The sequence below is a fragment of the Mchenga conophoros genome, linkage group LG7 (assembly GCF_057382185.1).
Source record: "Mchenga conophoros isolate Kocher_MC1m ecotype Shallow Benthic linkage group LG7, M_conophoros_male_GT1.1, whole genome shotgun sequence".
NCBI lineage: Eukaryota > Metazoa > Chordata > Actinopteri > Cichliformes > Cichlidae > Mchenga > Mchenga conophoros.
The window spans coordinates 13551483-13578418 of NC_140532.1; the positions used below are offsets into that span (position 1 = coordinate 13551483).

At 40.1% G+C, this 26936-nt stretch overlaps 3 protein-coding genes across 6 annotated transcripts; 1 reads left to right on the forward strand and 2 right to left on the reverse strand.

Annotated features, from left to right (window-relative positions):
- The first annotated feature begins 953 nt into the window (after positions 1 to 953).
- Positions 954 to 10191, forward strand: man2c1 (mannosidase, alpha, class 2C, member 1). The gene is made up of 26 exons (XM_085282216.1): positions 954 to 1161; positions 1680 to 1805; positions 1893 to 2016; positions 2104 to 2174; positions 2272 to 2449; positions 2538 to 2727; positions 5115 to 5221; positions 5315 to 5425; positions 5506 to 5598; positions 5710 to 5826; positions 5905 to 6000; positions 6091 to 6236; positions 6586 to 6709; positions 7179 to 7300; positions 7386 to 7471; positions 7751 to 7897; positions 7987 to 8066; positions 8148 to 8242; positions 8320 to 8424; positions 8523 to 8679; positions 8767 to 8910; positions 9034 to 9143; positions 9235 to 9314; positions 9438 to 9580; positions 9691 to 9794; positions 9874 to 10191. Exons 1-26 carry the CDS (start codon positions 1061 to 1063, stop codon positions 9983 to 9985), a joined length of 3069 nt encoding a protein of 1022 aa, XP_085138342.1. The 5' UTR covers positions 954 to 1060; the 3' UTR covers positions 9986 to 10191.
- On the reverse strand, positions 10181 to 15194 carry neil1 (nei-like DNA glycosylase 1). Of its 4 annotated transcripts, none has more exons than XM_085282220.1 (10): positions 14757 to 15194; positions 13882 to 14341; positions 13674 to 13793; positions 13105 to 13210; positions 11378 to 11474; positions 11183 to 11304; positions 11073 to 11100; positions 10921 to 10991; positions 10402 to 10597; positions 10181 to 10317 (listed from the first exon to the last, which is right to left on the reverse strand). In XM_085282220.1, exons 2-10 carry the CDS (start codon positions 14334 to 14336, stop codon positions 10283 to 10285), a joined length of 1230 nt encoding a protein of 409 aa, XP_085138346.1. In that variant the 5' UTR covers positions 14337 to 14341; positions 14757 to 15194; the 3' UTR covers positions 10181 to 10282. The 4 variants fall into 4 exon arrangements, with proteins under 4 accessions (XP_085138346.1, XP_085138345.1, XP_085138347.1 ...); XM_085282219.1 differs by having other exon boundaries at positions 13882 to 14360; XM_085282221.1 differs by having other exon boundaries at positions 11378 to 11471; positions 13882 to 14366.
- Positions 15195 to 15345: 151 nt separating this feature from the next.
- commd4 (COMM domain containing 4) lies at positions 15346 to 22274 on the reverse strand. Its single transcript, XM_085282222.1, has 8 exons — positions 22129 to 22274; positions 21801 to 21872; positions 21630 to 21695; positions 21493 to 21532; positions 17338 to 17457; positions 16085 to 16165; positions 15806 to 15982; positions 15346 to 15712 (listed from the first exon to the last, which is right to left on the reverse strand). The coding sequence occupies exons 1-8, from the start codon at positions 22129 to 22131 to the stop codon at positions 15672 to 15674; spliced, it is 600 nt and encodes a 199-aa protein (XP_085138348.1). The 5' UTR covers positions 22132 to 22274; the 3' UTR covers positions 15346 to 15671.
- Between the last annotated feature and the right edge of the window lie 4662 nt (positions 22275 to 26936).

The window sequence follows — 26936 nt, forward strand, 5'->3', positions numbered from 1 at the left end:
TCCAACAACCCTGTACTTACAGTTGCTTTATGGATTTCATAATAAAAGGGTGCTTAGCTTCATTCAAACACAGCTCCTTCATTGTGAAAAATGTTGAGGAAAAAAAGGCTTTTGTGTTTCCAGCCACTCGTGGGCTGACCCCTAACCCTCTGTCCGGCAGTCGGATCACAAGACTAACTCCCCAGCACTCCTGATAGCTTCTTAGTTGGCCTGTAGGCTGTACAGTTAACCACAGGACTGCTGGAAAGTTAACATGTTATCCTCATCAGGTTTCCCTTAGCCTTTCTTTATGCCATTCTTTAGTATAATTTGAGATGAGTTATTGCTTTGTGTATTTTACAGACGTAGTCAGTTCCATCTTCCTGCAGTAGTAATGACCATGTGGAGCTGTTAATCCCTGGTTAAAGCGTGTTTGTCTGGTGAAAGCTGTAATGTGTGGAGGTGATGGATGAACTGGAAATTATATCAGAATGTTTGGACTGATTAAAAAGCCTGTGTAAATGAGAAGTACAATCTTAAAGCAAAATAAGCATGAGGTGATTCGTTTTGTCACAATAAAATGCTCCCTCCGTGTGCCAGGTCTTTAACACATTAATATATTTTTTCTTGTAATTGTTACTCGTTTATTTATTTTGTCTGCTCATCAAATTTTATTCTTGTTATACTGTTTTGTTTTGTTTGGGATTTTAAAAATAAATGCACCATTACATGTGTCAAGATGTGGCAAATGGTATGTTTGTCATAGTGAGCTATACAGTTTTTTGTGTACAACAAATGCAGACAAAACTCATCATTAAAAATGTTCAAATACAATCTGTCTTACATTTTTGAGTCAATCTGCCTTTCGTGATTTCTTAAAGAATAAAACGTGTTCGTTACTGTCGGGGTTTTTCTTTTTGGACAATAGTGACATCTAGCGGATAATTCCTTCAAGTGCAATAATAAAACCTTATTACTTCCGGGGTCTCGTGTGAAGAATTGAGCTAATTTTTCACATCAAGTCTAGCTGTTCTCGGTGCTGCAGCTGCAAGTCTGCGAGCGTTTGGTTGCTTTTGTCGTTATGTATCACCTGCCTGTGCTGAAGAACAGGCGCACTCTCCTCGAGAGAGCAGAGAAATTCATCTCGGATATTTACTTCACTGACTGCAATCTGAGAGGACGGTAAGGTTTCTTTCATTCAGCTGCACTGACGTGGAGAATCCGAATTTAACGATGTAGTACAGCAGAGATAAAGTTGTTGCTTTCTGTTACCTTATACGTCAGCGTGAGTCTCCGTGACTGCAAAATACTGCGAGGGGAAAATGCAATTTATTTAGCCCATTGCATTTATACAGAGAGTTGTTTTCTTAATAACTGTGGAAAGCATGTATGCAATACATATTGCAGGCAACATTGCGTTAAGTGTCCCAGTAGTTATGATGCATTAGAGTACAACTTCCTTTAAGTGAAATGCACTTTTTTTCCACTTTTCTTTATTATAAAAATTCAAAATGTGACTTTACCACAAAAAAGGCTGCTGTAGTTTAACTGATATTTTCATCAGTCACACAGCCAGTGTGAAAGGACTTTCTGATTTTAGAGTCTCAGTATGAAGGTATTTTAAAGCTTCAACGTGGAAATGGAGATTATGATTTATGATTATGGATTTCTATGAATTTTAAATGGTTTGGTCTTCCCAGGCTTTATGGAGACTCTTGCCCCCTGGAATCACTTGCCTGTTTCCTCACCCCTAAGCGGATCACGTTCGCAGAAGCTTCCAAACAGATCTTTGACCCATGTAAAGTTGGCGATACCTTTGGACCAACGTAAGTAAGATTAACAGATTTTTATCACTCTGGGATTTATTATTCCCTCTGATCTTGCCACTAATTCAAGTATGATGATTGTTGAAGGTGGTGGACTTGCTGGTTTAAAGTCACTCTGAAAATCCCAGAGTCCTGGAGAGGAAAAGCGGTTCATCTTCTGTGGGAAAGTGATGGAGAAGCAATGGTTTGGAGAGACGAGCAGCCAGTTCAGGTAACGCAGCGGCAGATTTATTTAAAGGCAAAAGTGCAGAAATATTCGGCTTAACCTCCACCTTATTCATGCTGTTTGTATTTGTAGGGCCTGACTAAAGAAGGTGAAAAGATGAGCTACATCCTCTCTGAGTGTCTGCAGGATGAGGAGCCGCACAGGTGAGTTGATCTGATCTTATTTTTGCTGAATCAGCAGCAACCACATCTTTTAGACAGCTTTAACCCCAAATTTACGCATATCTGTGTCTCTGTTTAGTCTCACCCTGTATGTGGAAATGGCCTGCAACGGGCTTTTTGGAGCTGGTCAGGGCTCTCAGATTGCACCTCCAGATCCAAACCGGAAGTTTTCTGTACAGAAAGCTGAGCTAGTTGTATTCAACGGGGATGTAAGAGAGCTGCTGACAGACTTTGAGATGCTTGTTGACATTGTAAAGGTACTATCAACCAAAAATAGTGCATGATGATACATTACTTAAAAAAACATTGTAAGCCAAACATGACATTCTGTACTCTTCTTCACAGGAGCTTGGAGAGGAAGAGCAGCGAGGCTACCAGGCGCTCTTCACCGTCAATGAGATGGTGAACCTCTGTGACCCCTCTGACCCCAGTTCTTTTGCTAAAGTACATAGTCTGGCAGGCACCTTCTTCAACCAGCGGAATGGAGAAAGCCAGCATACTGTCCATGCAATGGGTCACTGCCACATAGACTCGGGTAATGTTTTTATTTTAGGTTTGATTAAGTCCTAGTTGAGTCCACCTGGCCAGACAAAGTGTCGCTCTTTTCCCAAAGATGACCAGTTCCACTGCAGTCCAAAATGCAATGAAAATTGTAGGGTGAGCTCTGCCAAAGTAACAAACAAAACAATCCAGACTATGAGAAGAAAGAATTCAGGGGGGGTTGCAGCGATTCAGAAACTAGGGCTCTATTCCACAAAGCAGGTTTAACTAACAACTCGACGTAAGATGAGGGAAACTCAGGTTTTCTTTTCCAGAAAGAGAGGTTATTTCAATAATGAGTCAGTTACCAAGGTAACAGACTCAGAACCAGCTGACCCAGCTGGCTGACACTGATTCATTTCGTCATTCATGGTGCCAAACTGTAGCAGAGTGAATTAAACTGCAGAAGTTTACATTTTTACAAACACCTAAATGCTATTTCGTATACTTAACCATAGTGATTTTAAGGTCATTCAGTCTTCAGTATATGAGGTCGGAGAGCTAATTATGTAACAGATTTATAATCAGCTCAGAATAAAATCTGTGTGTCTATGAGTCTAACTCTGTGGACATTAATGGTGTCAGATAGTCAGTCTCCTTGTACCGCAGACATTTACTGTATGTTACTGTAGCAGTCGCAGTTTAACAATGATGTGCATAAAGCTTTAGAGGCACAACTCACTCAGTCATTTGTCGTGTTTGTAATCAGTTGCACTTACTGAAAATATGTATGACCGCTGGAATTTTAGAGATGATGTGAACATTTGATTGAAGATGAGCAATGCAGCCTGCAGAGAGTTTGATCGCACTCTGAGGATTTCATGTTGAAATTTGCTCACATATTGAGATTCAGACATTAAATGGTGTTAACATTTTGAAAAGTATGGTGTCTGAAATTTAAGCCTTCAGATGATTCCCAGGATTCATCTGAAGGCATCATTGGCTCTGTAACGGCTCTGGATCAGGCCTACATCCACTTCGGCTCCGGTCATTTCCCAGCTCGTCCTGCCTGGAAATGTTATGGCTTTATTTTTCCCCAACATGATCTGTGATTTTTATTTAAAACGACTCATCCTCACAAAACTAATTAATATCTATAACAGCTGAGACATTTCTTATAACATGTTTGCCTTTACTGATAAAACTTTACATTTATTAAAGACTTGGAAAGAGTTCATCCACTCAGAGTTTATTCTTAAACTCAGAGCTTATTCTACTGCCTTCCTGGAATAGAGCCCAGGACTATTCACAGCAGATATTTTCAATATATACGACAGATCTCAAGTCGGCACTGCTCTCCTCACCTTAAGTAGTAATCACTATACTTTAACGTGGATGGAAAATGTCAATGCCACTTACAATATGCTGCTTAAAATGTGATGGCCGGTGTTGATGTGGATCTGCTGTAATAAAACTACAACTCTATTTCCAAAACAGTCAAAATACTGTTTAAATGTAGATAAAAACAGAATTCAATGGTTCGCAAATCTTGTAAACCTGTATTTTATTAATGAACTTTATAGTAGCAGCATGTCTCGAATAAATTAGGATTGGGGCCAGGAAAAGGCTGGAAAAGTAAGCGGTACTAAAAAGAAACAGCTGGAAGAGCAATTTTGAAATATTTAGGTAAATTGGCAACAGGTCAGTAACACGACTAAGTATAAGCAGAGCATCTTGGAGGCTCAACCATCTGCAAGAAATCTGCGTCTACAATTTGTGGAACGATTTCAGAATAATGTTCCTCAGCGTAAAATTGCAAAGAGCTTAAATATCTCGTCATGTACGGCGCATAATATTGTCAAAGGATTCAAAGCATCAGACAAAATCTGTGGACAAGACCAAAAGTCATAATGAGGTCATTAAACAATAATGAATGTGATGGTCTTCAGGCTCTCAGGCAGCATTGCATTTAAAAACAGACTCTAACATGGAAATCATAATACTGACTTTTCCACTGAAGCCACGGTCTTGTTAGGAGCAAGTAAATATGGAGGAGGAAAGTATTGTTTATCTGCTGATCTGGCTGCTTGTGAATAAGGAAACAGCTGAAAAAATCTATGTAATCAGTTTTTTGGCCAGTCATCAGTTGTCCTCTGAAACTCAGCACACTGGGGAAACTCACAAAGACAGGGTGAACAGCACCACCTTCGGGTAGAGACAGAGAATACACAGTCAGACCACATTTACAAATTATAATCCAGGTGGATAACAAGCATTTATGCAACATCAGTAACAGTACTGTGAAATGGATGAAAAAAAATGTAAGAAATAGATTTCCATAGGTAGTATAGATTTTGTATTATTTTTCAATATACAAAATGTGAAAATCTAATAGTCAGTTAAGTTCAAATACTAACAATAATTATGATTCTTTACCCATAGCCTGGCTGTGGCCCTATGAGGAGACCATTAGAAAATGTGGCCGAAGTTGGGTGACAGTGATTCGTTTAATGGAGAAGAACCCAGAGTTCGTCTTTACCTGCTCTCAGGTAATTTCACACTAACATAGCTTTACATGTCTCGTAACACTTCTGAATATCTGAGCAGTCCCCTCCAGTTTTGACTGTTTTGTTTTTGTGCAGGCCCAGCAGTTCCAGTGGGTAAAGAGCTGGTACCCTGGACTCTTCTCCTCAATTCAACACTATGTGAAGAAAGGACAGTTCATTCCAGTTGGAGGCACGTGGGTGGAAATGGTAAACTTCATCTTAAAAGTAAAGGCAATACTATATATCATGTAAACTGCCTTGATATATTTGACATATTTGCCTGTTAGGATGGAAATCTGCCTTCGGGTGAGTCCATGGTCCGGCAGTTCCTGGAGGGCCAGCGTTTCTTTAACAAAGAGTTTGGGAGGTATTGCAAAGAGGTATGAACTCATAAGAGTTAACCTTTCTGGCAGCTTATCAGCTACATTTCTTGAGGCTTTTTGATTTTGTTTTGATTTGATTTAATGTGAATTTTTTTAAATGTCCCACAGTTCTGGCTTCCTGATACGTTTGGCTACTCTGCTCAGCTTCCGCAAATAATGCAGGGCTGTGGCATTTCCAACTTTTTGACCCAGAAGCTAAGCTGGAATTTGGTCAACACCTTTCCTGTAAGTGCACATCTCCCACAGTGCATGTCTGTAAAAACAGTTGAAGGTTTTAATTTTCAGTCTTTCTCTTTCTCAAAGCACAACACGTTTTTCTGGGAAGGCCTGGATGGCTCGACAGTTTTAACTCACTTCCCACCTGGAAATTCCTACGAAATGAAAGGCAAGGTCGAAGATGTAAGTTAGATTAAAGTATCCAAAACACGGTGAATGCTGAGTCTGTTCTCATGAAAGATTTAATTCAGGGGGATCTTTCTCTGCCCACAGCTGGTAAAAACTCTGAAAAATAACAAAGACAAGGGCAGAGCCAATCACAGCGCAGCACTCTTTGGTTTTGGCGACGGTGGTGGCGGACCCACACAGCTCATGCTAGACAGACTGCGCCTTGTTCAGGACACAAATGGACTTCCTAAGTCAGTTCCTGTCTCTTACATTAACATGTAATTCATTGATAACAATGACCAAGGCCCAGAAATGATCCAGAAACACTTCTCTTGATCGATTTAGTCATAACTCTTCTTTTGTCATTTCCAGGAGTTTTTAAAGGGAAGGGTGTGTAAATCAGGCTGATTCAAGCTTGTTTAAGTAAAAAAAAAAGGAAATAAAAAGGATGAGTTATGTCTAGCTATGTCATTGTGTTATTTTTACAAAATAGTACAGTAGATTAAATTTCAATAGAGTCAATGAGTCATTCAGTATTTGCGTCATAATAACTAACAAAGCTTTAACCAGAGATGTCATAGCTCGTGCTCATCTCTCCAGAGTCCAGATGTCCACTCCTGATGAGCTTTTCACTCAGCTGCAGGCTGACTCAGCTCTGCTGTGCACGTGGACGGGGGAGCTCTTTCTGGAGCTACACAATGGAACATACACCACACAGGCACAGGTAGAATAATAGTTATAGTCGTCATTATATAGTCCACAACTTGTTCATCTGTGTGGAAAAGAAAACAGATGGAAAACAGGGAGTGACCACAGTAATACTATTTGTAATAAAAAAAAATTATATGTGTGTATATATATATTCTTACAGTAGGTTTACATAGGATAGCGGCTTTGACAATTAGGTAGACTGTGTGGGAAGCTGCTTAGATCACTATACAGTCATGATTGTTTAATATATTTATAAGGAATAGTTAATTATTATGATAGAGAAGCTAGATAAGATACACAAGAGTATATAAAGGGATTTAAGAACTATTACCTGTAGAACAGAACGTAATCCTGCTTAGTACAGTGATTCATGCAAAGTTTATACCTTACATCTATAAAATTATGCTTCAGTTCAAAAATATTTCATGTGTTTGATTGCTGTATGTCATTTTAATTGCCTGCCTTTTTTTTTTTTTGTTTAGATAAAAAGAGGAAACCGCCAGTGTGAGACGCTGCTTCATGATATTGAGATAGCCAGCAGCTTGGCGCTGTACCGCAACAACACGTTTCCATACCCTGCTGAGAAACTGCAAGAGCTTTGGAGGTTCAAACACAATCTTTATTGGACTAAACACTGTGAGTCTTTGTGTCTGCAGGTTGAAAATGTGTTGTTAATTTCCCATTTGCAGGCTGCTTCTACTAAACCAGTTTCACGACGTGATTCCTGGCAGCTGTATAGAGATGGTGGTGGAGGATGCTCTGAAATATTATGAAGGTGAGTTTTTACAGCTTTTAATTGCAGCTTAAATCAGCGCAGTGCTTATTTACAGTTTCCAGAAAGTTTTCAATGTTAACTATTTAATTAGCATAATATGCTGGGAAATTTCTAATTTGAGCCATTTGTATTTATTAGAGCTTTTGTAACTTTGTAATATATTGTAATATTTAATTTCGTTTAGGTAGTTACTGTTCTTACCGACCTGGAGCGCTGTGCCCATCATTTCCTCTGGGATTAATAAAGTATTCACATTCTGATTCACACATCCTGTCTCAGATATCCACAGTGGTGGTGCTGCACTTCTGCGTGACGCATGTGAAGCCCTGGTGGCAAAAGGTAGCTCCATGGCCGTGTTCAATTCTCTGCCTTGGGAACGTCTTGAAGTTGTCCAGATTCAAGAGGGAGCTGAAAAAAGTGGTCTAGGTTTGTTGTGTATTTCCAGTATATCTATATTGTGCTCCTCACACAATAAACTTCATATCTGACGTTCACTGTTATGTGTGGCACTATAGCTCTGGTGAGAGCTTCCAGCATCGGTGTGTCTCCCGTGAAAGACACACCGCCAGTGACTCCGGTTTCTGTCACCGTTCAGGTGTGTGCTACATATAGAAAGATGATTGCATAAATTTCATCTATTTTGCCATTTGATTTAGTTAACTGTGTAAAATTGTAGGCTGATGGCACAGTCGTCATGGAGAATGGTCTTTTAAAGACAGCCATAAACAGAGATGGCACTTTGGCATCGCTGTGTTTGATCAGCGCAAACAGGTAAGATGTGTAAAAGGTGCATATTGTCTACTACTGTACTTGCAACAGTGAGTTTCTCACCACTGTGTTGATTTCAGGGAAAGCATTTCTGATGGTTGCCTTGGGAACCAGTTTGTCATGTTTGACGATGTCCCCCTGTACTGGGACGCATGGGATGTAATGGACTACCATCTCCAGACAAGGTTTCAGCCATTGCTGTCAAATGCATTTAAGTTCAAATATTTTAGTACTGTTCAGTATATCAGTATCATAAAACTAACAGAAAAAACAAACTTAATAGGAAACCAGTGGCAGAGGTGGTGCAGCCAGTTCATGTAGTGTCACCAGGCGGACTGCGGGGCAGTGTCAGCTTCACCCTGAGGATCAGTGATAAGAGCACAATCACACAGGAGATTATCATGGATGCCATGTGTCCTTACATCAAGTTCAGCACAGAAGTAGGCTGTAATGTTTCAGAAATGTGGCACTGAGGCATGTAAGATTTATTTTTCAGCAAAAAAACGTGCTGCGTCTTCCAATTTCAGGTTCAGTGGGCAGATTCTCACAAGTTTCTCAAGGTTGAATTTCCTGTGAGAGTTCGCAGCCCCAATGCTACCTACGAGATCCAGTTTGGCCACTTGCAGAGACCCACTCATCGCAACACTTCGTGGGACTGGGCTAAATTCGAGGTACGACACTGTAAAGCTGTGTTCACCTTAAAATTCACAAATTTTCACTGTTATGTCACACTTCACTGCTGTAACAAAAGTGTTACTCGTGGATGTCGTTGTGTCATCCGTTTCCTTTCTCAGGTTTGGGGCCACAAATGGGCCGACTTGTCAGAGCACAATTTTGGAGTCTCACTGCTGAACGACTGCAAATACGGCTACTCTGTGCACAAGAACACAATGACTCTTTCCCTGTGAGGTTCCCATTGTTCATTTACAACACTCCTACAAGCAGTACAATTCAGGCATACAACATTTTAACTCCTGCATCTCACTTTATCTCAGACTGAGAGCACCCAAGGCCCCAGATGCCACTGCTGATATGGGGATTCATCACTTCACATATGCAATCATGCCACACACAAGTAAGTTATGTTTTTTTGTTTTTTTTCCCTTTTGATGTGATCTTGGAAATAGGTAATAAGTTAAGCTTAAACCCAGTACGTTTAGTTATTTGTGTCTAATGTAATATTGTGCTGTTTGTATAGGATCCTTCCAAGAAGCCTCTGTCATCCAGTGCGCCTACAACCTCAATTTCCCTCTGAGGTTAATCCAGTGCAGCCCCGACACTGTGCCCTGGAGTGCCTTTTCTGTGACCTCTCAAGCTGTCGTACTGGAGACAATAAAGCAGGTATCAAAGTGAACAATCAGATCTGTATCGTCTTGCGTGGGAACTTTAGACTGCCCTTCCTGAAAACAATGTTCTCATTTTATTCGCTTTTTAATCATTTACCACAACAGGCTGAGGACAGAGGTGGGGTGCTCGTAGTCCGCCTTTACGAGTCGCATGGGAGCAGCGTGACTGCAACTCTGAGAACCGCACTTCCAGTCAGGGAAGCTTGGGTGTAAGTGTTTCTATTTTAGTTGGGTGGTTTTTCTTTTTCCTGTGTTGTATGAGTAAAGCTTTGTCTTTTCCTCTTTTAGCTGTGACCTCCTGGAGAAGCAAGACCCCAACCAGCCAGTACCGGTTACATCAGAAGGAATCACTCTGGACTTCAATCCCTTTCAGATTGTCTCACTATTGCTGATCATGTGATAACGTGGGATTTCACTAAGCCTTATGGAAGTGGAATACGGATTAACACTTACACATTACATGAAAGCTAAAGATTACATTGAATTGGCTGCTGTTTTACTAACAGTTTACGAGGACACTTTATATGATTGGTACTGTTTATACGCCGTTTAAAAGTAATTTGATTTGATTATTTTGTATCAAATTAATAAACAATTTGTACAACAAGTTTTGAAGAAATTTTTTATTAATAAAAAAGGATTTTTAATAGTATAAAACATAAGTGTCCAAAGTGGGGGTGCCTCTTCTTTTACCATCCTACCTGGTCGTTCTCATGGTTCGTCTCTGTGACCCTGCAACAAGGACAGCTATGAGATAAATCAGTTTTCATTTCTCCCCACTAGGTAAAATATTTTCATTTTTACTCATGGGCGCACCTGCAGTCACTCCCACACTACTGGTCTTTCTCCTACGTGCATTTGACCTTGTTTCACGCTGGGGTGTATTTACTTCATGCGTCTCGCCAGGTTTCCTTCTCTTTGATTCAGCTTCCTCTAGACCTGCATCCTTTTCTTTCTTTGGCGTTTTCATCCCACCTTCCTGTTTGATCCTTGCTTTCCTTTCTCTGGCCCCCTGGTGAGATGAAACTGATGTTGGATACAAACGACTGTGCAAATGTCTTGAGCCACCCCTTGTTTCTATTTTTTTTGGTATGACCACCTTTATTCTTCAACACAGCCTGAACTCTCTTAGGCAAGCTTTCTTGTTGTTTCTTTAAGAAGTCTACAGGAATAGTTCTTCAGACTTCCTGAGGAACATTCAAAGCTCTTCTTTGGATGTTTTCTTGTTGCTCTTGCTTTTAGCAAGCAAGTTAAAGAAAAAAAGTGAGGGTTGGCTCAAGACTCTTGCACAGTAACATGGAGCTCACTGTTGGTCAAAAGACAGTTCATGCTCACCTTTTTCTTGTTTGTGTAATCATGGTCATCATCTTTCTTTGCCCACTTTTTTGCCTTGGGTGACTTTGAATCTTAAAAAATAAATAAAAATTAATTAATGGACATTCTCATGTACATTTCACCTGAGCTGCTAAACTTCTTGAGAACATTACCTTTTGGTGCCATGGGCCCTGGATCCCCCTAAAATTATAAAGGTAGACACATAATTGTGTGACAAATAAAATCATCTGGCTTTGTTATGTTGCATTTCCTTTAAACTCACTCTGAACCATATTGTTCTCCCATTATGGTCCCGGAGTGTTTTCATCCCGTCCACATAGTAGCACTGCAGCCATGCCTCAAAGTCGGAGAAGTCCCCACTGGCTGGATCATATCCTTTCCCACCTAAAAACCACGAGTTGTTAAACACTGCGTTCATCTCATGAGCAACTCATACTGTAAACACTTGACTACCCACCGAGGTTCACCACTTCCAGAGGGACTGTATGACAAAGACTGAGCAAGTCATCCGTCTGGTGTGTCATCAGTTTCTTTTTTGTTCTTACCGATGTCTTCTGAGAAGAATAAAACAAAGACACTGTGAGAAAGAGTCTGGGTTTTATGGCGTTATTTTTGTCCCTCTATTCTGAGTGCACGGAAACAATTTTGCAAGTGCAAAAATGTTGCATTTTGAGGAGAAAATTATTTTGAGGGAAGAAAATTCATTCCTGTGTGAAAGAAATGCATTTCATTGTTTTCTATTATTCATATACACACACACCCACACACAATAACAGCCCTTCTCACCCAGTTGTTGGCATTTGCTCTGGCTCAGATGCTCTGTGTGCTGACAGACATCTGCAGACCTGCTCTCAGTGTGTTGCTCCCGTTGTCAACATGTCTGCTTCCTCCACACTCAACTCTTTCTCTACACCATTATAAATGTACCACAGAACCAACCAATCACAGACTTGGATACAGAAATTCTGATTGGCTGTTTTGGTCTCCAATCAGCTCGTTAGCTACTGCATTCCAGAAACACTGTCCAGAGTGTAGCTAAAATCATTTTTGGTTAGTATGTTTAATTATTTTAGAATATAATATAAAGACCATTTTTGTTTTTAATCTAGGTTAAAACAAACCACTACACTGGGTTTAGCTACACTTTGGACAGTGTTTCTGGAATGCAGTAGCTAGCGAGCTGATTGGAGACCAAAACAGCCTATCAGAATTTTTTTTAAATTTTTATTTAACCTTTATTTAACCAGGAATGTCCCGTTGAGATCAAAGACCTCTTTTTCAAGGGAGTCCTGGCCAAGAGGCAGCACATTTCAAGACAAATACATACGAACAAACAAAGTTAAAATTACACAAAACAATTACACATTATTGAGGCAGCCTGTAGGCCTTTGAGTTTAGTTTTAAAAACATTTAAAGACAACAATTCAGTTAGTTTCCAGTCTTTCTGTAACATGTTCCACGAAAAAGGCGCAGAGTGGACAAAGGCTTTCTTACCCAGCTCTGTGCAGACAAGGGGAACAGACAACAGCAGCTGCATCCAAGTCTGTGATTGGTTTATTTTGTGGCACATATATAAAGTGTAGAGCACAGGTGTCGGACTCCAGGCTTCGAGGGCCGGTGTCCTGCAGGTTCTAGTGATTCCTTGATCCAACACAGCTGATTTAAATGGCTAAATTACCTCCTTAACATGTCTTGAAGTTCTCCAGAGGCCTGGTAATGAACTAATCATTTGATTCAGGTGTGTGGACTAAGGGTGAAATCTAAAACCTGCAGGACACCGGCCCTTGAGGCCTGGAGTTCGACACCCCTGGTGTAGAGAAAGAGTTGAGCATACAGGGAGCAGAGATGTTGAGAGTGGGAGCGACACACTGAGAGCAGGTCTGCAGATGCCTGTCAGCACACAGACCAGAGATCTGAGCAACAGCAAATGCCAACAACTGGGCAACAGGGCTGTTATTGTGTGTGTGTATATGGATAATAGCAAACACTGAAATACATTTCTTTCACGCAGCAATGAATTTTCTTCGCTCAAATTAAACTTTTCTTTGCTCAAAATAATTTTCTCCTCAAAATGCAACATTTGTACTTGCAACATTTTTTTTTATGTGAGCTCAGAATAGAGTCACAAAAATAACGCCATAGGGTTTGGGAAAGTTATGTAAAAAAAAAAATCACTTTTTTCACCTTCGTGTCAGACTCATTTTTCACAGGATTCTCATTTTGACATGAATCGTCCGGCCCAAGACCTTCCAGCACAGTTTTGGCAGCCACAAAGGGAGGGATGTTAGACCTAGAAAAAAAAAAGGGAAAGAACAGTACTGAAGGTCTTTTCTTTTAGGAAACAAAAACACTCTTGTTAGCTCTCTGATTCAACAAAACCTTGTGTAGTTAAGCCATTGATATCACTGTTACTGTTTCTACCTTCAGTCATCACTAATGAAACAATCCATTTGCCATAGTTAAGGTCTTCAATTATCTGTATAATGGGTATTAGTAAAATTAAAATGTTTCAAAAATCCTGTATGATTTTTTTATGAATGTTTACACATCAGTCAGAATAAAAATGGTAGAGCAGAGTAAATCTTTCGAGGGGTAGAGATATGCACCTTACTTCAGATTTGGTGATAAGATAACAATTTACCGGTCGAGTGCAAAGATCTTGCTGTACATCCTCATAAGATGCTACTGTCTAATTAGGTCAGTATGAGTGCGGCCCTCATGCTAATCTATGTAATGTTGTCTTTGCGCATCACCTGAAAAGGATCTCAGCCCTCAGGTAGTTTCCAATACCGTTGAAGTACTTCTGATTGAGCAGGACTTCACAGATGGGTCTGTCAAAGGCTCGGTCAGACACGTGTGTCACAACATTCTCCCTGAAAATGTTTTTTTTACTGATCAGTGTGGCCGTGCTACTGTATTGCGTTCAGGCAGAAGACGCAAGTGACACTCAGCATCACTAACCTGAATTTTTTGTACTCAAACATAACGCAGGGACCTCTGCCAGGCTGCCAGGTCCCGTTGGGCTCCCAGCTCCCAAACCTGCGAGGATCCACAAAGCTAAGTACTCTGCAGGGCTTCTCTTTGGAATAAAAACGCAAGTGGGCATGTTTGGGCAGCTCATCCTCGCTGGTGAAGCGGAAATAGCCTGACATCCCAAAGCGAAAGACTATGTCCATGGGATGTTCCACTTGTCCCGCTTTCACTCGCTGTTTTGGTTCATCTGTCTTTATGGGCGTCAGCGTGAGCTTCACTTCCTTCCCTCTGGAAGCAGCTGTGATGCGATAGGCCTCAGAGGTGAAGGGCACATCAGGGTTCTTGCTGACCTCTGACTTTATGACGGGACCCCTGAACAGCACTCCTTCACACATTCTGTTCACATACAGGCTGGCCAGGTGGAGCTCTGGTCCCTCGGGCATTTTGGCTGAACAAATAAGGTTGGGCTGAAACTTCCAGAAATAAAACTTGTCATCAAATATTAGGTCAAAGCTTATGTCAAAAAATGTCACTTCCAGGCTTATAACATTACTTCCAAATAACGCATGTTTCAGAACCCTGTGTCCTCTATAGAGTGCAGGAGTATGGGTAAAACCTTCTCACTTGCAATCATGACTGTAAATGTTTACATACAGCTTTGGGGTTCAAAAAAAATAACACAATGCACATCTAAAAAAAACTCAAAGCTTTAACATTAAACTTCAAACCTGAGGTTCTCCTGAATATGCTCTTAATCCAATTACAGCAAAATACTGCTCTGTGTATTTGCATAAACCAAAACATGTTGTAAAAAAAAAAATGGCAATGCTGCATCTTTATCAAATTAGAAGTACATAACTCACCGAAACCAGGAAACGGAGCTCGGCGTTAAGTGCACTCAGCTTGTAGCGTTTACTGTCTGCACGGCAGCAGCTGCTGATATAAATTTACAGAGGATATGTCTTTGTGCTGAAATACCGTGCAGCTAAACATTTGACCAATGCTTTTATCGCATGCGTAACCAACAGTGTTACAAAACAAGTTGTACAATCACCACGCGCCAGTCATTAAAATGTCGCGAGACCTGCACAACTGTGACACAACCCACAATTTCTCATTTATTTTTGGTCTAATGTGTACGTGTGTTTGTTTGGTTTTCATTCTTAGCTGTTATTATTCACTTAAAACGGCTAAAATAAAATACTAGACTTGGGTTTCCTAGCAAATAAACCGATGCATGATGGGAATTGTAGGCGCTGCGGAAACCAGGAAGTGATTTCCAACTTTTTTAAAATGTCTAATATCTTTGATCACATTGTTAAATTGGCTGTAATCAACATGATTTACGGAGGCGTTATGTATTAAATAAATCATATGTGTCACAAGTATCTTGTGTTATTGTACCTACATTATAATCAATCCAGGTTTTTTTGGCCATCACTTTTTGACGGATACATTTTACATTGTTTTTATTTATAAGCATACAGAGGTAAAACACAAATAATTAACATAATTAAATGTGTTGAGTGATACAAGCAACATCTTTTTTAAACAATGATCATTATTTTTTTTACTTCAGTAACAAATATCACACAATCTGGACACATTTCTACTAATTTTTACTAAAATGGTAGAAAAATACAACTAAATATCAGTTGAGAGACACAAGGAATTACATTTTTTTAGGAAGAATACATAACACTGTACAACTTGTAAGTATGGCACTTTAGGCAGTTAATCATCATTATCGTCGATTTTCAGAAAGTCACGTCTGTTGTTCATTGTAGTGAGTTCATTAGAACCTGGGCTTGTTTGAGCTCTGAAAAAGTACAGAGACAAAAAAATAACATCACAGGTCTGGCAAATTAAAAGACAACAAAAAGGGAAGTATTTTAAAAGATACTGAACTTACCAGCAAGCAGCACTCTGAACTTGTCAGCAGAAACAGACACCACAGTTGTCTCTGGGGCACCTGATTCTGCTCCTTGCCTCTGCAGTTTAAGTTGAATTGTTGGTTGATTCACCTCCCTCAGTTCACTGGAGCTCAAAGTGTAGTCCACTCGCCAAGAAACAGAGTCCAGTCGACCCACTGATCACAAAGCAGAATGCCAGTGCTCAGTCATCAACTTCCCAGCAGCAGCCATCATTAATTTTCTCTTCTTTCTTGAATAGGAAGGGCAGAAATACTTACATCTCAGGCTTGTCTCTCTTAATTTCTCCCGCAGTGCAACATGCTTGTCTTCGTAGGACTTGCACAGCCCTGTAGTGTGCTCTAAAGAAATATTGAGTAGAAAAAAATAATTTGAGTGTTTCAGCTGACGATTAGCTGAAGAACTAATTATGCATTACCAGACGACTAAAAAGAAAATCTAACAGTTACAAAGTCCTTAGAAGTATTTCATATTTATCAAATAAAATAAACCTTTTACTATTTCTGAAACATAACATACAATCTCAAAATCTCAGGCAGAAAGCCATCTGTCATTTTTATTTATAATGAAACACACAAAAATCATGGTGAAACTTTGGGCTTCTTATTTTCCAAAGGGTGGACTGATGTGGCACAGATGGCCTTCCTGACACAAAGCTGTGATTTATGCAGGGAGGGACCACTGGAAGCGTGCTAGCTTGTGTCTCCACTCAACCTCAAAAGGGGGATTGTCCATGTGTAAGGCAAATGTGTTAACACCACTTTTATAGAGTTGTTGATACAGCAATGCACCACCCAGTCTGTAAATCAGCATCGCCTTTGTTGTTCATGATGTACTGCTTTTTTCTTTTATTGTCAATCCACATTCATAGAATGTAGTTAAAAAGGAAAGAACCAACACAACAGGCCATGAATAGGAAACAATAGAACAGACTAACTTTACTGTCCATGTTAGTGGAAAACTGTCTTTGGTTCACTAAGTCAAAAATCAATTCACAATATGAAAAACAATGATAACAATCAGCATGCATTCATACACATGCACACGTTAAAAAAAATAATAATTACAGAAATACATTACAGCTTCTCATTTTTCAGTATACCAGTTTCACTTGGCAAAAATGATCCCTTACACACCCATTTAATAACTATAATATCCTCTGACATCATCCTGAGGACATTTGTTAAAAAACACAATAAATGATTTTGAACTAATGCAATACAGGAGTTTCTAAAATCCTTCCTCTATTATACTTCTGTGCTCATACTCTAGAAATAAAATATTAAAATCCTGTAACATAAACTCTACATTTAGCTGCTCTTGTTCCACATTATCCCCATGTGAGACATTTCCCCAGGATATTAGATTAAACTAGTCACTTGTGTTTTTGTTAGAAAGTTTGGCTGTCCTTGCTCTTGGCAAAGATTCAGGCATGAGAACAGATCGGTGCATATCAAGTTGTAGACTGCATTTATTTTTACACCAACCTTTGGACACAAACACACAGGCTTACCTTTAGGCAGGCCAAGCTGTTGTAGCTCACTGGATAGAGATTCACTGTCAACATCATGCTTCGCTGCACTGGAGAAAATAAAGCTGAGCACTGCCACACTAGCTTTGATGTCTCCGCTCTCTGCAAAATGGTTTATTGACACAAAACAGCTTATCTGACAGAAATTGTAAAAAAAAAAACAAAAAAAACAAAGTTTAAGTTGAACAGTGTTAAAGACTTATGTGTAAGGCAAATTAGATAGACCAGGAATGCCGCACAACTTAGTGCATTTACAATGTGTAATCACCAATTTCTGTTCTTCCATAAAAAAAGAATTTTAATGCTTTAAAGCCAATTCTTGTGCACTTATGAACCCCTTTGAGTGCTCTTGCTATGTTTTAATGACTTTCATGAAGTCCTGTTCTAATAACTCACCTGTCCAGCCACTCATTCATGATAAACTACAAAGTGGCACAGTGAGAAAACAGACTTGTGTCAAACTGACCCATTTGTTATCATCAAGATCATCACTTGTCATGCGATCTGGGTCTCTGGCTACTACCATGTGTCTAATCAGCGGTGTCAACAGAAAAAACATGCAGGCTCCAAGCTCAAAGGTCACACGTCAAGTCAGGAGCACAAACGACAGAATGAATGAGAATGAGGCCTGGCCACTGAATTCAACCCCCAAATGTTTAAACTGTTAAGACACTATTCTACTGTAATGTTCTCAGGGCCCAGAAGAAGAAAACTCACCACAAATGATGTGAACTCAGGGTTGTGCTATCATGCCTTTTAGCAACTACTAACAACACTATGAAAGCTCAGAACTTTATTTCCACACCAACAAGACCAGCTTCAGGCCAGCAACCAGATTTGTTTGTTTTTTGTAGCTTTGTACTCTTCTCTAATATGAAATTAAGGTTTAAGAAGATATTCAATATTTTAATATGGTGGACTTTGCTGCTTTTTTAGACAGTGTTAGAAGCTGCACAGCACTACTTCCAGAGAAATTAACCTGAAGCTGAACCTGACAATGTTCAAATTTAAATGAGGTAGGATTACTGCTTTTTAACAGGCATAGTCACAAAACCTTTTTATCAAGGACCAAGCAGCCAAAGACTTAGAGGCACATGTGTAATTTACAAAATCTGGGTTACAATATCTCCCCCAAAAAGATTCAAAATAATATCAAAAATACACATTCATGGAAATAAGCTTGTACGGGCAGGGTGTGGTTTGCAACAGTTGCAGGGTAGGGGTGATGCAGCAATATCAGGGGGCAGTGCCACAGGAGGCTGGCAGTGATCACCTAATTAGGTCTCTCCTGTATTTTATGCGTTAGCATCTTGGGAGGGTGTGCGGAGAGAGGAGTCTGAGTTAGTGGCAGAGTAGCTAGACCTGTCCAGGGAAGCTCAAACAATAGCCATAGGTCAAGATTGCTTTCCACAAACAATGGTTTATTGCACAAATACTGTGTCTGCTGTGTCGTTTTGGAGTTGCTTTAACACTATTTTAAGAAATAAGTGGGCTCATAAAAAAGTCAACTTAATGAAACGGTAGTTATAAATAGTGTTTATCCAAAAAATTAGACAAGCAATTGGTACATCAACAGCAGATCCAGGATATGTACTGTGTCCACCAAAAAACTGTTTAAACACCATGAAACAGTTTCAACCTATTAACAGCAAAGACCTGGAGGACATCTTAGGTAAACTGAACTCCTCCTCCTGCTGTTTAGATGTCCTGCCAACAAGTTTTTTCAAAAAGGTCTCAAAGACTTTAGAGTCAGACCTGTTACAGATCGTCAACTTTTCTTTATTATCAGGTGTGTTTCCAGAATCACTAAAAACTGCTGTAATCAAACCTATACTGAAAAAGGACAATCTTGACAAGACACAAATGAACAACTACAGGCCGATCTCAAATCTCCCGTTTTTAAGTAAGATCATTGAAAAAGCAGTTTCTCAACAGCTCAGTTACTTCTTAAAACAGAATAACTGCTACGATGCCTTCCAGTCAGGTTTTAGACAGAACCACAGCACTGAAACCGCTCTGACCAAAGTGTTTAATGACATATGTCTGAATACAGACAGTGGAAAAATGTCAGTCCTAGTTTTACTGGATCTCAGTGCAGCATTTGATACAGTTGACCACAACATATTACTCAAACGACTGGAGAACTGGACAGGTCTTTCAGGAACTGTACTAAACTGGTTCAAAACATACGTAGAAAACAGGAAATACTTTGTATCAATAGGTAACTTCACATCTGAGCAGACAAGTATCACATGTGGAGTTCCCCAAGGTTCCATCTTGGGACCCCTTCTGTTTAACATCTACATGCTCCCACTGGCACAGATTATAAACAACAACAAAATAAACTATCACAGCTATGCAGATGACACACAAATATATATCACAATGTCACCAGGAGACCGAGGCCCTGTACAGGCTCTTGGTAAATGCATTGAGGAAATCAATGACTGGTTGTGCCACAATTTTCTCCAGCTAAACAAAAACAAAACTGAGGTAATAGTCTTTGGCGCCAAAGAAAAACGATTACAGGTCACCAGAGAACTTCAATCTATACATCTAAAAACCACAAACCAGGCGAGAAATTTGGGTGTAGTGATGGATGCAGACCTAAACTTAGAAAAACACATTAAGACAATAACAAAGTCAGCTTACTATCACCTCAAGAATATATCAAGGATAAAAGATCTGATGTCTCAACAGGACCTGGAAAAACTAGTCCATGCATTCATCTTTAGTAGGCTTGATTACTGTAACAGCATCTTTACAGGTCTACCTAAAAAATCAGTCAGACAACTACAGCTCATTCAGAACTCTGCTGCTCGAGTCCTCACTAAGACCAAAAAAGTGGACCACATCAGTCCAGCTCTGAGGTCCTTACACTGGCTGCCTGTCCGTCAGAGGATAGACTTTAAAGTTCTGATGCTGGTCTATAAAGCTCTGAATGGTTTAGGACCAAAATACATCAATGACCTCCTGACCCAGTATGAACCATCCAGATCCCTCAGGTCATCTGGATCCGGTCTTTTATCAGTTCCCAGAGTCAGAACCAGACACGGAGAAGCTGCATTCAGCTTTTATGCTCCTTATATCTGGAACAAACTCCCAGAAAGCCTCAGATCAGCTGAAACACTCAGTTTATTTAAATCCAGGTTGAAGACTCACCTGTTCTCAGCTGCATTTGAATAAAGCACCAAATCCACACTTTAAGCTTAAATTTCAAAACTTACATTTAACTACTGATTTTATCTACTGTTCTGATTTTATCTGTTTTGATTTTATATACTGTTTTGTTTGTTTGTTTGTTTGTTTGTTTGTTTGTTTGTTTGTTTGTTAATTAGTTAGTTAGTTTATTTGCTTGTTTTAATCAATTTTAAATCATGCTTTTTATTTGTTCTTGTTTCTAATGTCTCTGTAAAGCACTTTGAATCACCTTGTTGTTGAATTGTGCTATACAAATAAACTTGCCTTGCCTTGCCTTTAACAAAATAATAGAACTCAACAAGCTAACTGATTCAAATGAGAGATTAACTTACATAGTAACTGCAGAGGCCATTTGGTTGGCCTCTGCAATCAAACCAGCTCCACCCCCAGCCATCATTCCCCCCTAACTACCACAACAGTTAAATGTTGCGTCATTAACAAAAATAAATAAATAAATAATTTCCATCTCAAATCATCAAATACATGTAACATTTTCTGATCGATCATGCCAGATTTGCCTAAAAATGTTGTGATCCATAGTTTGGAGATTTTATATACATATCTTTTTTTATATATTTTCATACTTTAAGTACATATTTTCACATTTTAAGTACATTATCTTACATAGTAATTACACATCTTTACAGTTAATACATAAATATAAATAATAATAATAATAATAATAACAACAATAATGAATAAAGTGAACAAATACTTGTATTCCCACAGGGAGGGTTACTGGTCAGTTAGGATAGGCAGATGTTATGATTGATCAAATGCACGAAGATCAAATATTATAAAAATATAAAGTTGGAACTTCTAGAATCTTAAATCTAAATAGAAAGAGCCAGTCATATGTCTGCAGACAGAAATGTTAAGCGCCTTGAAATGTAATTGTTGCATCTCTCTCAGAGAAACAACACAAGAGACACTTACCAAACTTTGCATCTGCAGTAAGCTTTCCGACTTTTTCATACTGTAAATGAAGCAAGAGAGAAGACACCACAGATGTGTGTGTGTTTCAAAACTACAGTCTACATATGACGAGCCTGTAGAAATGTCCAACAACTTACATCAATGCCCTCTCCAAGCAAATCCTTCAGCACTTGAGCACAAAGTAGCTTCATCTTGACACTTGACTGTTACATTAATGGAATAGAAAATATATTCGTTATAAAAAAAATAATAAAATCAATAAACTGGTGCCAGTAACAACTTTATCTCTTATGGTTTCTTTTACTCACAATTTTTGCTAACGTGCTGATTTCGGCAAGTACCCAATCTGGGCAGTCTAAGTCTCCACAGAAACGGAACCGCTAGGACAAAGAGGGTCACTCATAAGTTCATACACTGTGCAAAAACTACAGTATTTACAGTCACAGAAGGCTCAAAAAATGGGCTACTGGCTTAGCCTGCTTGCTAACTAGCAGCAGCACTAAACCTCGACGCCTTTGAGGTAAATTATCCGTCATTGCGTTAATACGTAAAGCGACTATATAATCGGACAATTTCACAGAATTATCAATGAATTAGACAGCATTAAATAATGAGATAAAGAGCGAACGAGCTTACCATGGTTGTTGAAGAAGGAAGACAACCGGAAGACGAGTTTTTTTTCTTTGCATCTAATTGGACGACGTCTTAGGTCACGTGACGGTCTGGCTGCAGCACCCTTGTTCCTCCTTTTTTTGCAGGTTGTTCTCACTCTCCCATTCTCTCTCTTTCTGAGTTAGACAGTTTAGTGTGGGTTAGATGTAAGGTCCGTATTTATTTTTTCATTTAATCAGAGGTTTAGTACTATATCATAAAGTACACGCAGGTGACGCTTATGCACGTGCATGCGCATGGTAGAGCACGTAAGCGTGCACAGTTAACATAAATTAGTCAGCTATAACTGATCACATATTCAGATATTACCAGGGGCGTATTTAGAGGGGTGGAATGGGGTGGCACGTGGCACCCTAATTTTGCATATGATGGTGCCATTTATTAAGATAAAATAGCATTAACAGTTTGAAGATGGAATGAAGATGAGTGTCATTATCACTCTGTGTGCCACACCTCCAAATCACATGACCAGCATGCGATTAAGCTGACATAGCAACAAGCTGCAGCCCCGTTGATTCTGTATTTCAGCTTGTGTTGAGTGGACTTCAAGGTTTGAAAATTTTAATGACAGGCCAGTAAATTCGGAATCATGATATCTATCTATCTCTATATATATATCTATACATATATCTACACACGTATACATACATATAGGTACACATACATATACGTATATGTACGTATAGGTACGTAAACAGACAGACAGACAGATATGCTGTTTGTATTTATTATGGAGGTTGTACATTACAGAAAATCAAAATGTATAGTGTAACTAAAAAGTTTAATTATGTGGGCTACAGAAAATAATTAACTTACAGACTATATTTATATGAAACATGTTTATACTTACTGCATTTGAATCAATTTAACCATATGTAACACCTGCACATGTGTTTAAAAAGGCTTTGATTTTGCCACCCTATTTGATTTCTATGCCACCCTCATAAAGTTATGACGCACACCTTCATGTTCATCTCTACCTGTCTGAACATCTTCATCAGCAGAGTTCTTCTCCCTGGACAATTTCTCTGTCTTTCTTTTTAGTTCCAAGTTCATTAACCTCACAGCCTCATGGAAAAAGCTGCACCTCAGCCTTGTTGTAGAGGTGTGAGGCTACGCAGCCTTCTTTTGGGGGGGGGGGGCAGATTAAACCACTCTTTGCAGCACTTTCTTATTGGCTTACGCAGTTTCTAACCATAGAGGAGTTTAGGATGCTTTCAACCACACAATCCGACAAAGAAAGTAGAGCTGCACCGATGACATCCTGCTTCAGCCTCACCAGCATTGGTGAGCTTAATAATATTGTCTGTATTTGTGAGTAATTGTTGGACATATGTGTACACAGGTAGTTGACTGTGGTCACCAACTCCACAGCTTCTGCTCTAAGGAGGGAATCAGGCATGTGAGCCCGTCCTAAAATTTACCACCATCTCTTTCATCTTCACCCCACTGATCAAGAACAAGTTCTTCCATCTCTCTCCTTTAGATAGACTCTGTACAGTACTTTGTTTTTGTTACTATTGTCCATGATATAATGATATAAAAAAATTATTTCTGTGAAAACTGTGTGTGTTTTGGTTCCGTGTCCTGTTCTGTTTGTATATGTGGTTTTTTGCTGCTGTTGCAGCCAAATTTCCCCTTGTGGGACAATTAAAGGACTATTCTATTCTATTCTAGACTTGTTGGAGATAAGATAAGCAACAGCTGTGTCATCTGCAAACTTCCTGAAATTAGAAATATCCTGTCTCAGAGTGATGCTGAAAAACTAGTTCACGCATTTATTACTTCTAGGCTGGACTACTGTAATTCATTATTATCAGGAAGTCCTAAAAATCGATGAATTCAAAATCCTGCTCCTCACATAAGGTCTTAAATAATCAGGCCCCATCTTATCTTAATGACCTTGTAGTACCATATCACCCCATTAGAGCACTTTGCTCTCGCACTGCAGGCTTACTTGTTGTTCTTAGAGTATTTGAAAGCAGAATGGGAATCAGAGCTTTCAGTTTTCAGGCCCCTCTTCTGTGGAATCAGTCTTCCGTTTGGATTCATGAGACAGTCACTATCTCTACCTTTAAGATTAGGCTTAAAACCTTCCTTTTTGCTAAAGCATATAGTTAGGGCTGGATCAGGTGACCCTGAATCCTCCCTTAGTTATGCTGCAATAGGCATAGGCTGCTGGGGGACTCCCATGATGCTTTGAGTTTTTCCTTTTGAGATGAGATGAGATGAGATGAGATAGCCTTTATTTGTCAGTTGCAGGTCTTTTGCCCACAACCGAGATGACAGACCTTGCCGACCGTACATACAATACAAACATCACATTGGGGAGACAGGTCAGGCCAGGTAGCGAGGAAAAAAAAAAAAACATTGAAATGTGCAACACAAAAGGATAATACAGGAATGCACAGGTATCAACACACCATAACACAATAAACACAGACAAGCAACATGGGAAAGAGTTCCAGTGTGTACATCTGATCTGGGACCGCTGCAATCTTTCGACTGCGCCTCCAGCTGACCCGATGTCCACATCATGGGGGGAGGTAAGCGTTGGAGGTGGCGTTGGATCCGGGGTAGGGAGGGTGATGCGTCGGTGAGTGCTTATCAGTATCAGTATATGTATGTGTGTGCGTGTCCATAGTTCAGCTGAGACAGTGTCCTTCGCCCTGCCAGGCTAAGTAAACAGTCTTCCAGCCAACCCAGGTGGCCTTGTAGGGAATGGGAAGGAACAGACTCAACACAGTCGTTATCAGAGAGTTTTTGTTCAGCTCCAGCCTTGAGCTCCGGCCTTGAGCCCACAGCTGGCACCAAAGGGGTAGCCGCATTATGATGGTAATTGAGAATTTCAAGCTGTTTTTAACACTCCGACACTGGTCTCTCAATCTCCCGTTAATAGCTGCGAGCTTCTCCGTGATGTTATTAGCTGTCGATTCTGTGGTCTTGTCACTCTTTTTTGCTCACATAGCAGATTCTGAGACCTCACGACCGCAGCCAACTGATCCGAGGTGTAATCCAGCTTCCGCCCAGAGATGTTGTTCTGAGTTGATTCTTTCCTGATGTAATCCAACATACATACGCTCAAAGGTGTTATTCTGAGCATTCACTGCAGTCGTAAGCGCCTCCAAGCTCTTAACCATGCTGCCTTCAGTGAGCCCTTTCTGAGAAGTCGCACCTGTCGTTCCAATCCCAGCGGGCAGCCTTGTGGGGGTTTGAACAGCCGGTTCCGCTCTCTTAATTCTCCGATAAGCCAGGGCCTAGCCAGCTCCGATCATCATGGTTCCGAATAGGTAGATATCTTCAGCGTCCTCGATCGACAGTCCCGCCAGGCACACGATCCTCTGCCACCCATCCATCGTGTATCCGGCAGGGAAAGTCCCTCCAGGGCACTCGGGTTCTCCCGAGCCCTGACTTTTCTGTCACCTTTCTCACTCACTATGTGTTAACAGACCTCTCTGCATTGAATCATACTTGTTATTAATCTCTGTCTCTCTTCCACAGCATGTCTTTATCCTGTCTTCCCTATCTCACCCCAAGTGATCGCAGCAGATGGCCGCCCCTCCCTGAGCCTGGTACTGCCGGAGGTTTCTTCCTGTTAAAAGGGAGTTTTTCCTGTGCAGTATGTTTTATGTTTCTAATCAGACAAATAAGCCCATGATTCTCTGCCAACAGTACTTCTTGGAAATGAGTTAGAGCAGGGTTGATAACAGCTGATAGTGCATCAGAAAAAACTCTTCGTGTACTCATACTGTTGTGGATCCACATAATGTCAACCGAATCCTTAATGTGGGATAAAATCAGCCATTCTTGGTAATGCCTTTCACAGCTGAGTCTCTAGGCACAGGGGAAATAATGGACCTCTTACAAACAGACAGGCAACACAGCTTGGGAAAGAGAGATGTCAACGTCATAGTGAGTTCTCCAACACACTCTCTTAGAACCAGTTCTGTGATGTTCTCTCATACAATGTGAGAATGTAATCAAACTGCTTGTCAGAGGGTAACTTTTATGTATAGGGAGAGTGTGACTTTTAGGACACTTGAGCCTAACATTATAGCTTGCATAATGTTAGCTTAACCAGCTGTTGTTGTGGTTTAGCCGGCTGATTGTCAGCTGTCCGTAGATGGGAGGATCACATGTCTAATCTGCTGACAATAAGTAATTACGGCAATATCTGGAAAAATTAGCATATCTATGCACATTGTCTTGTGTTAGAGCCGTGATGTCAGTTCATCAGATGAATCTTGAGTTGAGAAAGCAGTGGTGAAGGAGAAAGATGAGGAGGAGCAGGAGAAACAGATAATAAAAAAGAAGATGTCTTTACCGCATTGAAGGGCCAATGGACGGGGCTTATTGTAAAATTCCAGGGGTGTCCAACTCCAGGCCTCAAGGGTCCTTGATCCAACACAGCTGATTTAAATGGCCAAATTACCTCCTCAACATGTCTTGAAGTTCTTCAGAGGCCTGGTGATGAACTAATCATTTGATTCAGGTGTGTTTACCCAGGGTGATGTCTAAAACCTGCAGGACACCAGCCTTGAAGCCTGGAGTTGTACACTCCTGGATTACTTACTGATAACATCTGCCCCACCCAATTCCAAACATGAACACTTCTAACAGAACACAGCAGAGCCACATTTAGCACAAAATGTGTTCTCAGTGCCAAATTCACACACATTTGCAGTAAATTGTGCATCCAAAATCTGAGTAAATCCATTTTCTTAATGTTTCATTTAAATACTTTAAACCAAAACTCCCCGGTCACACAGGGA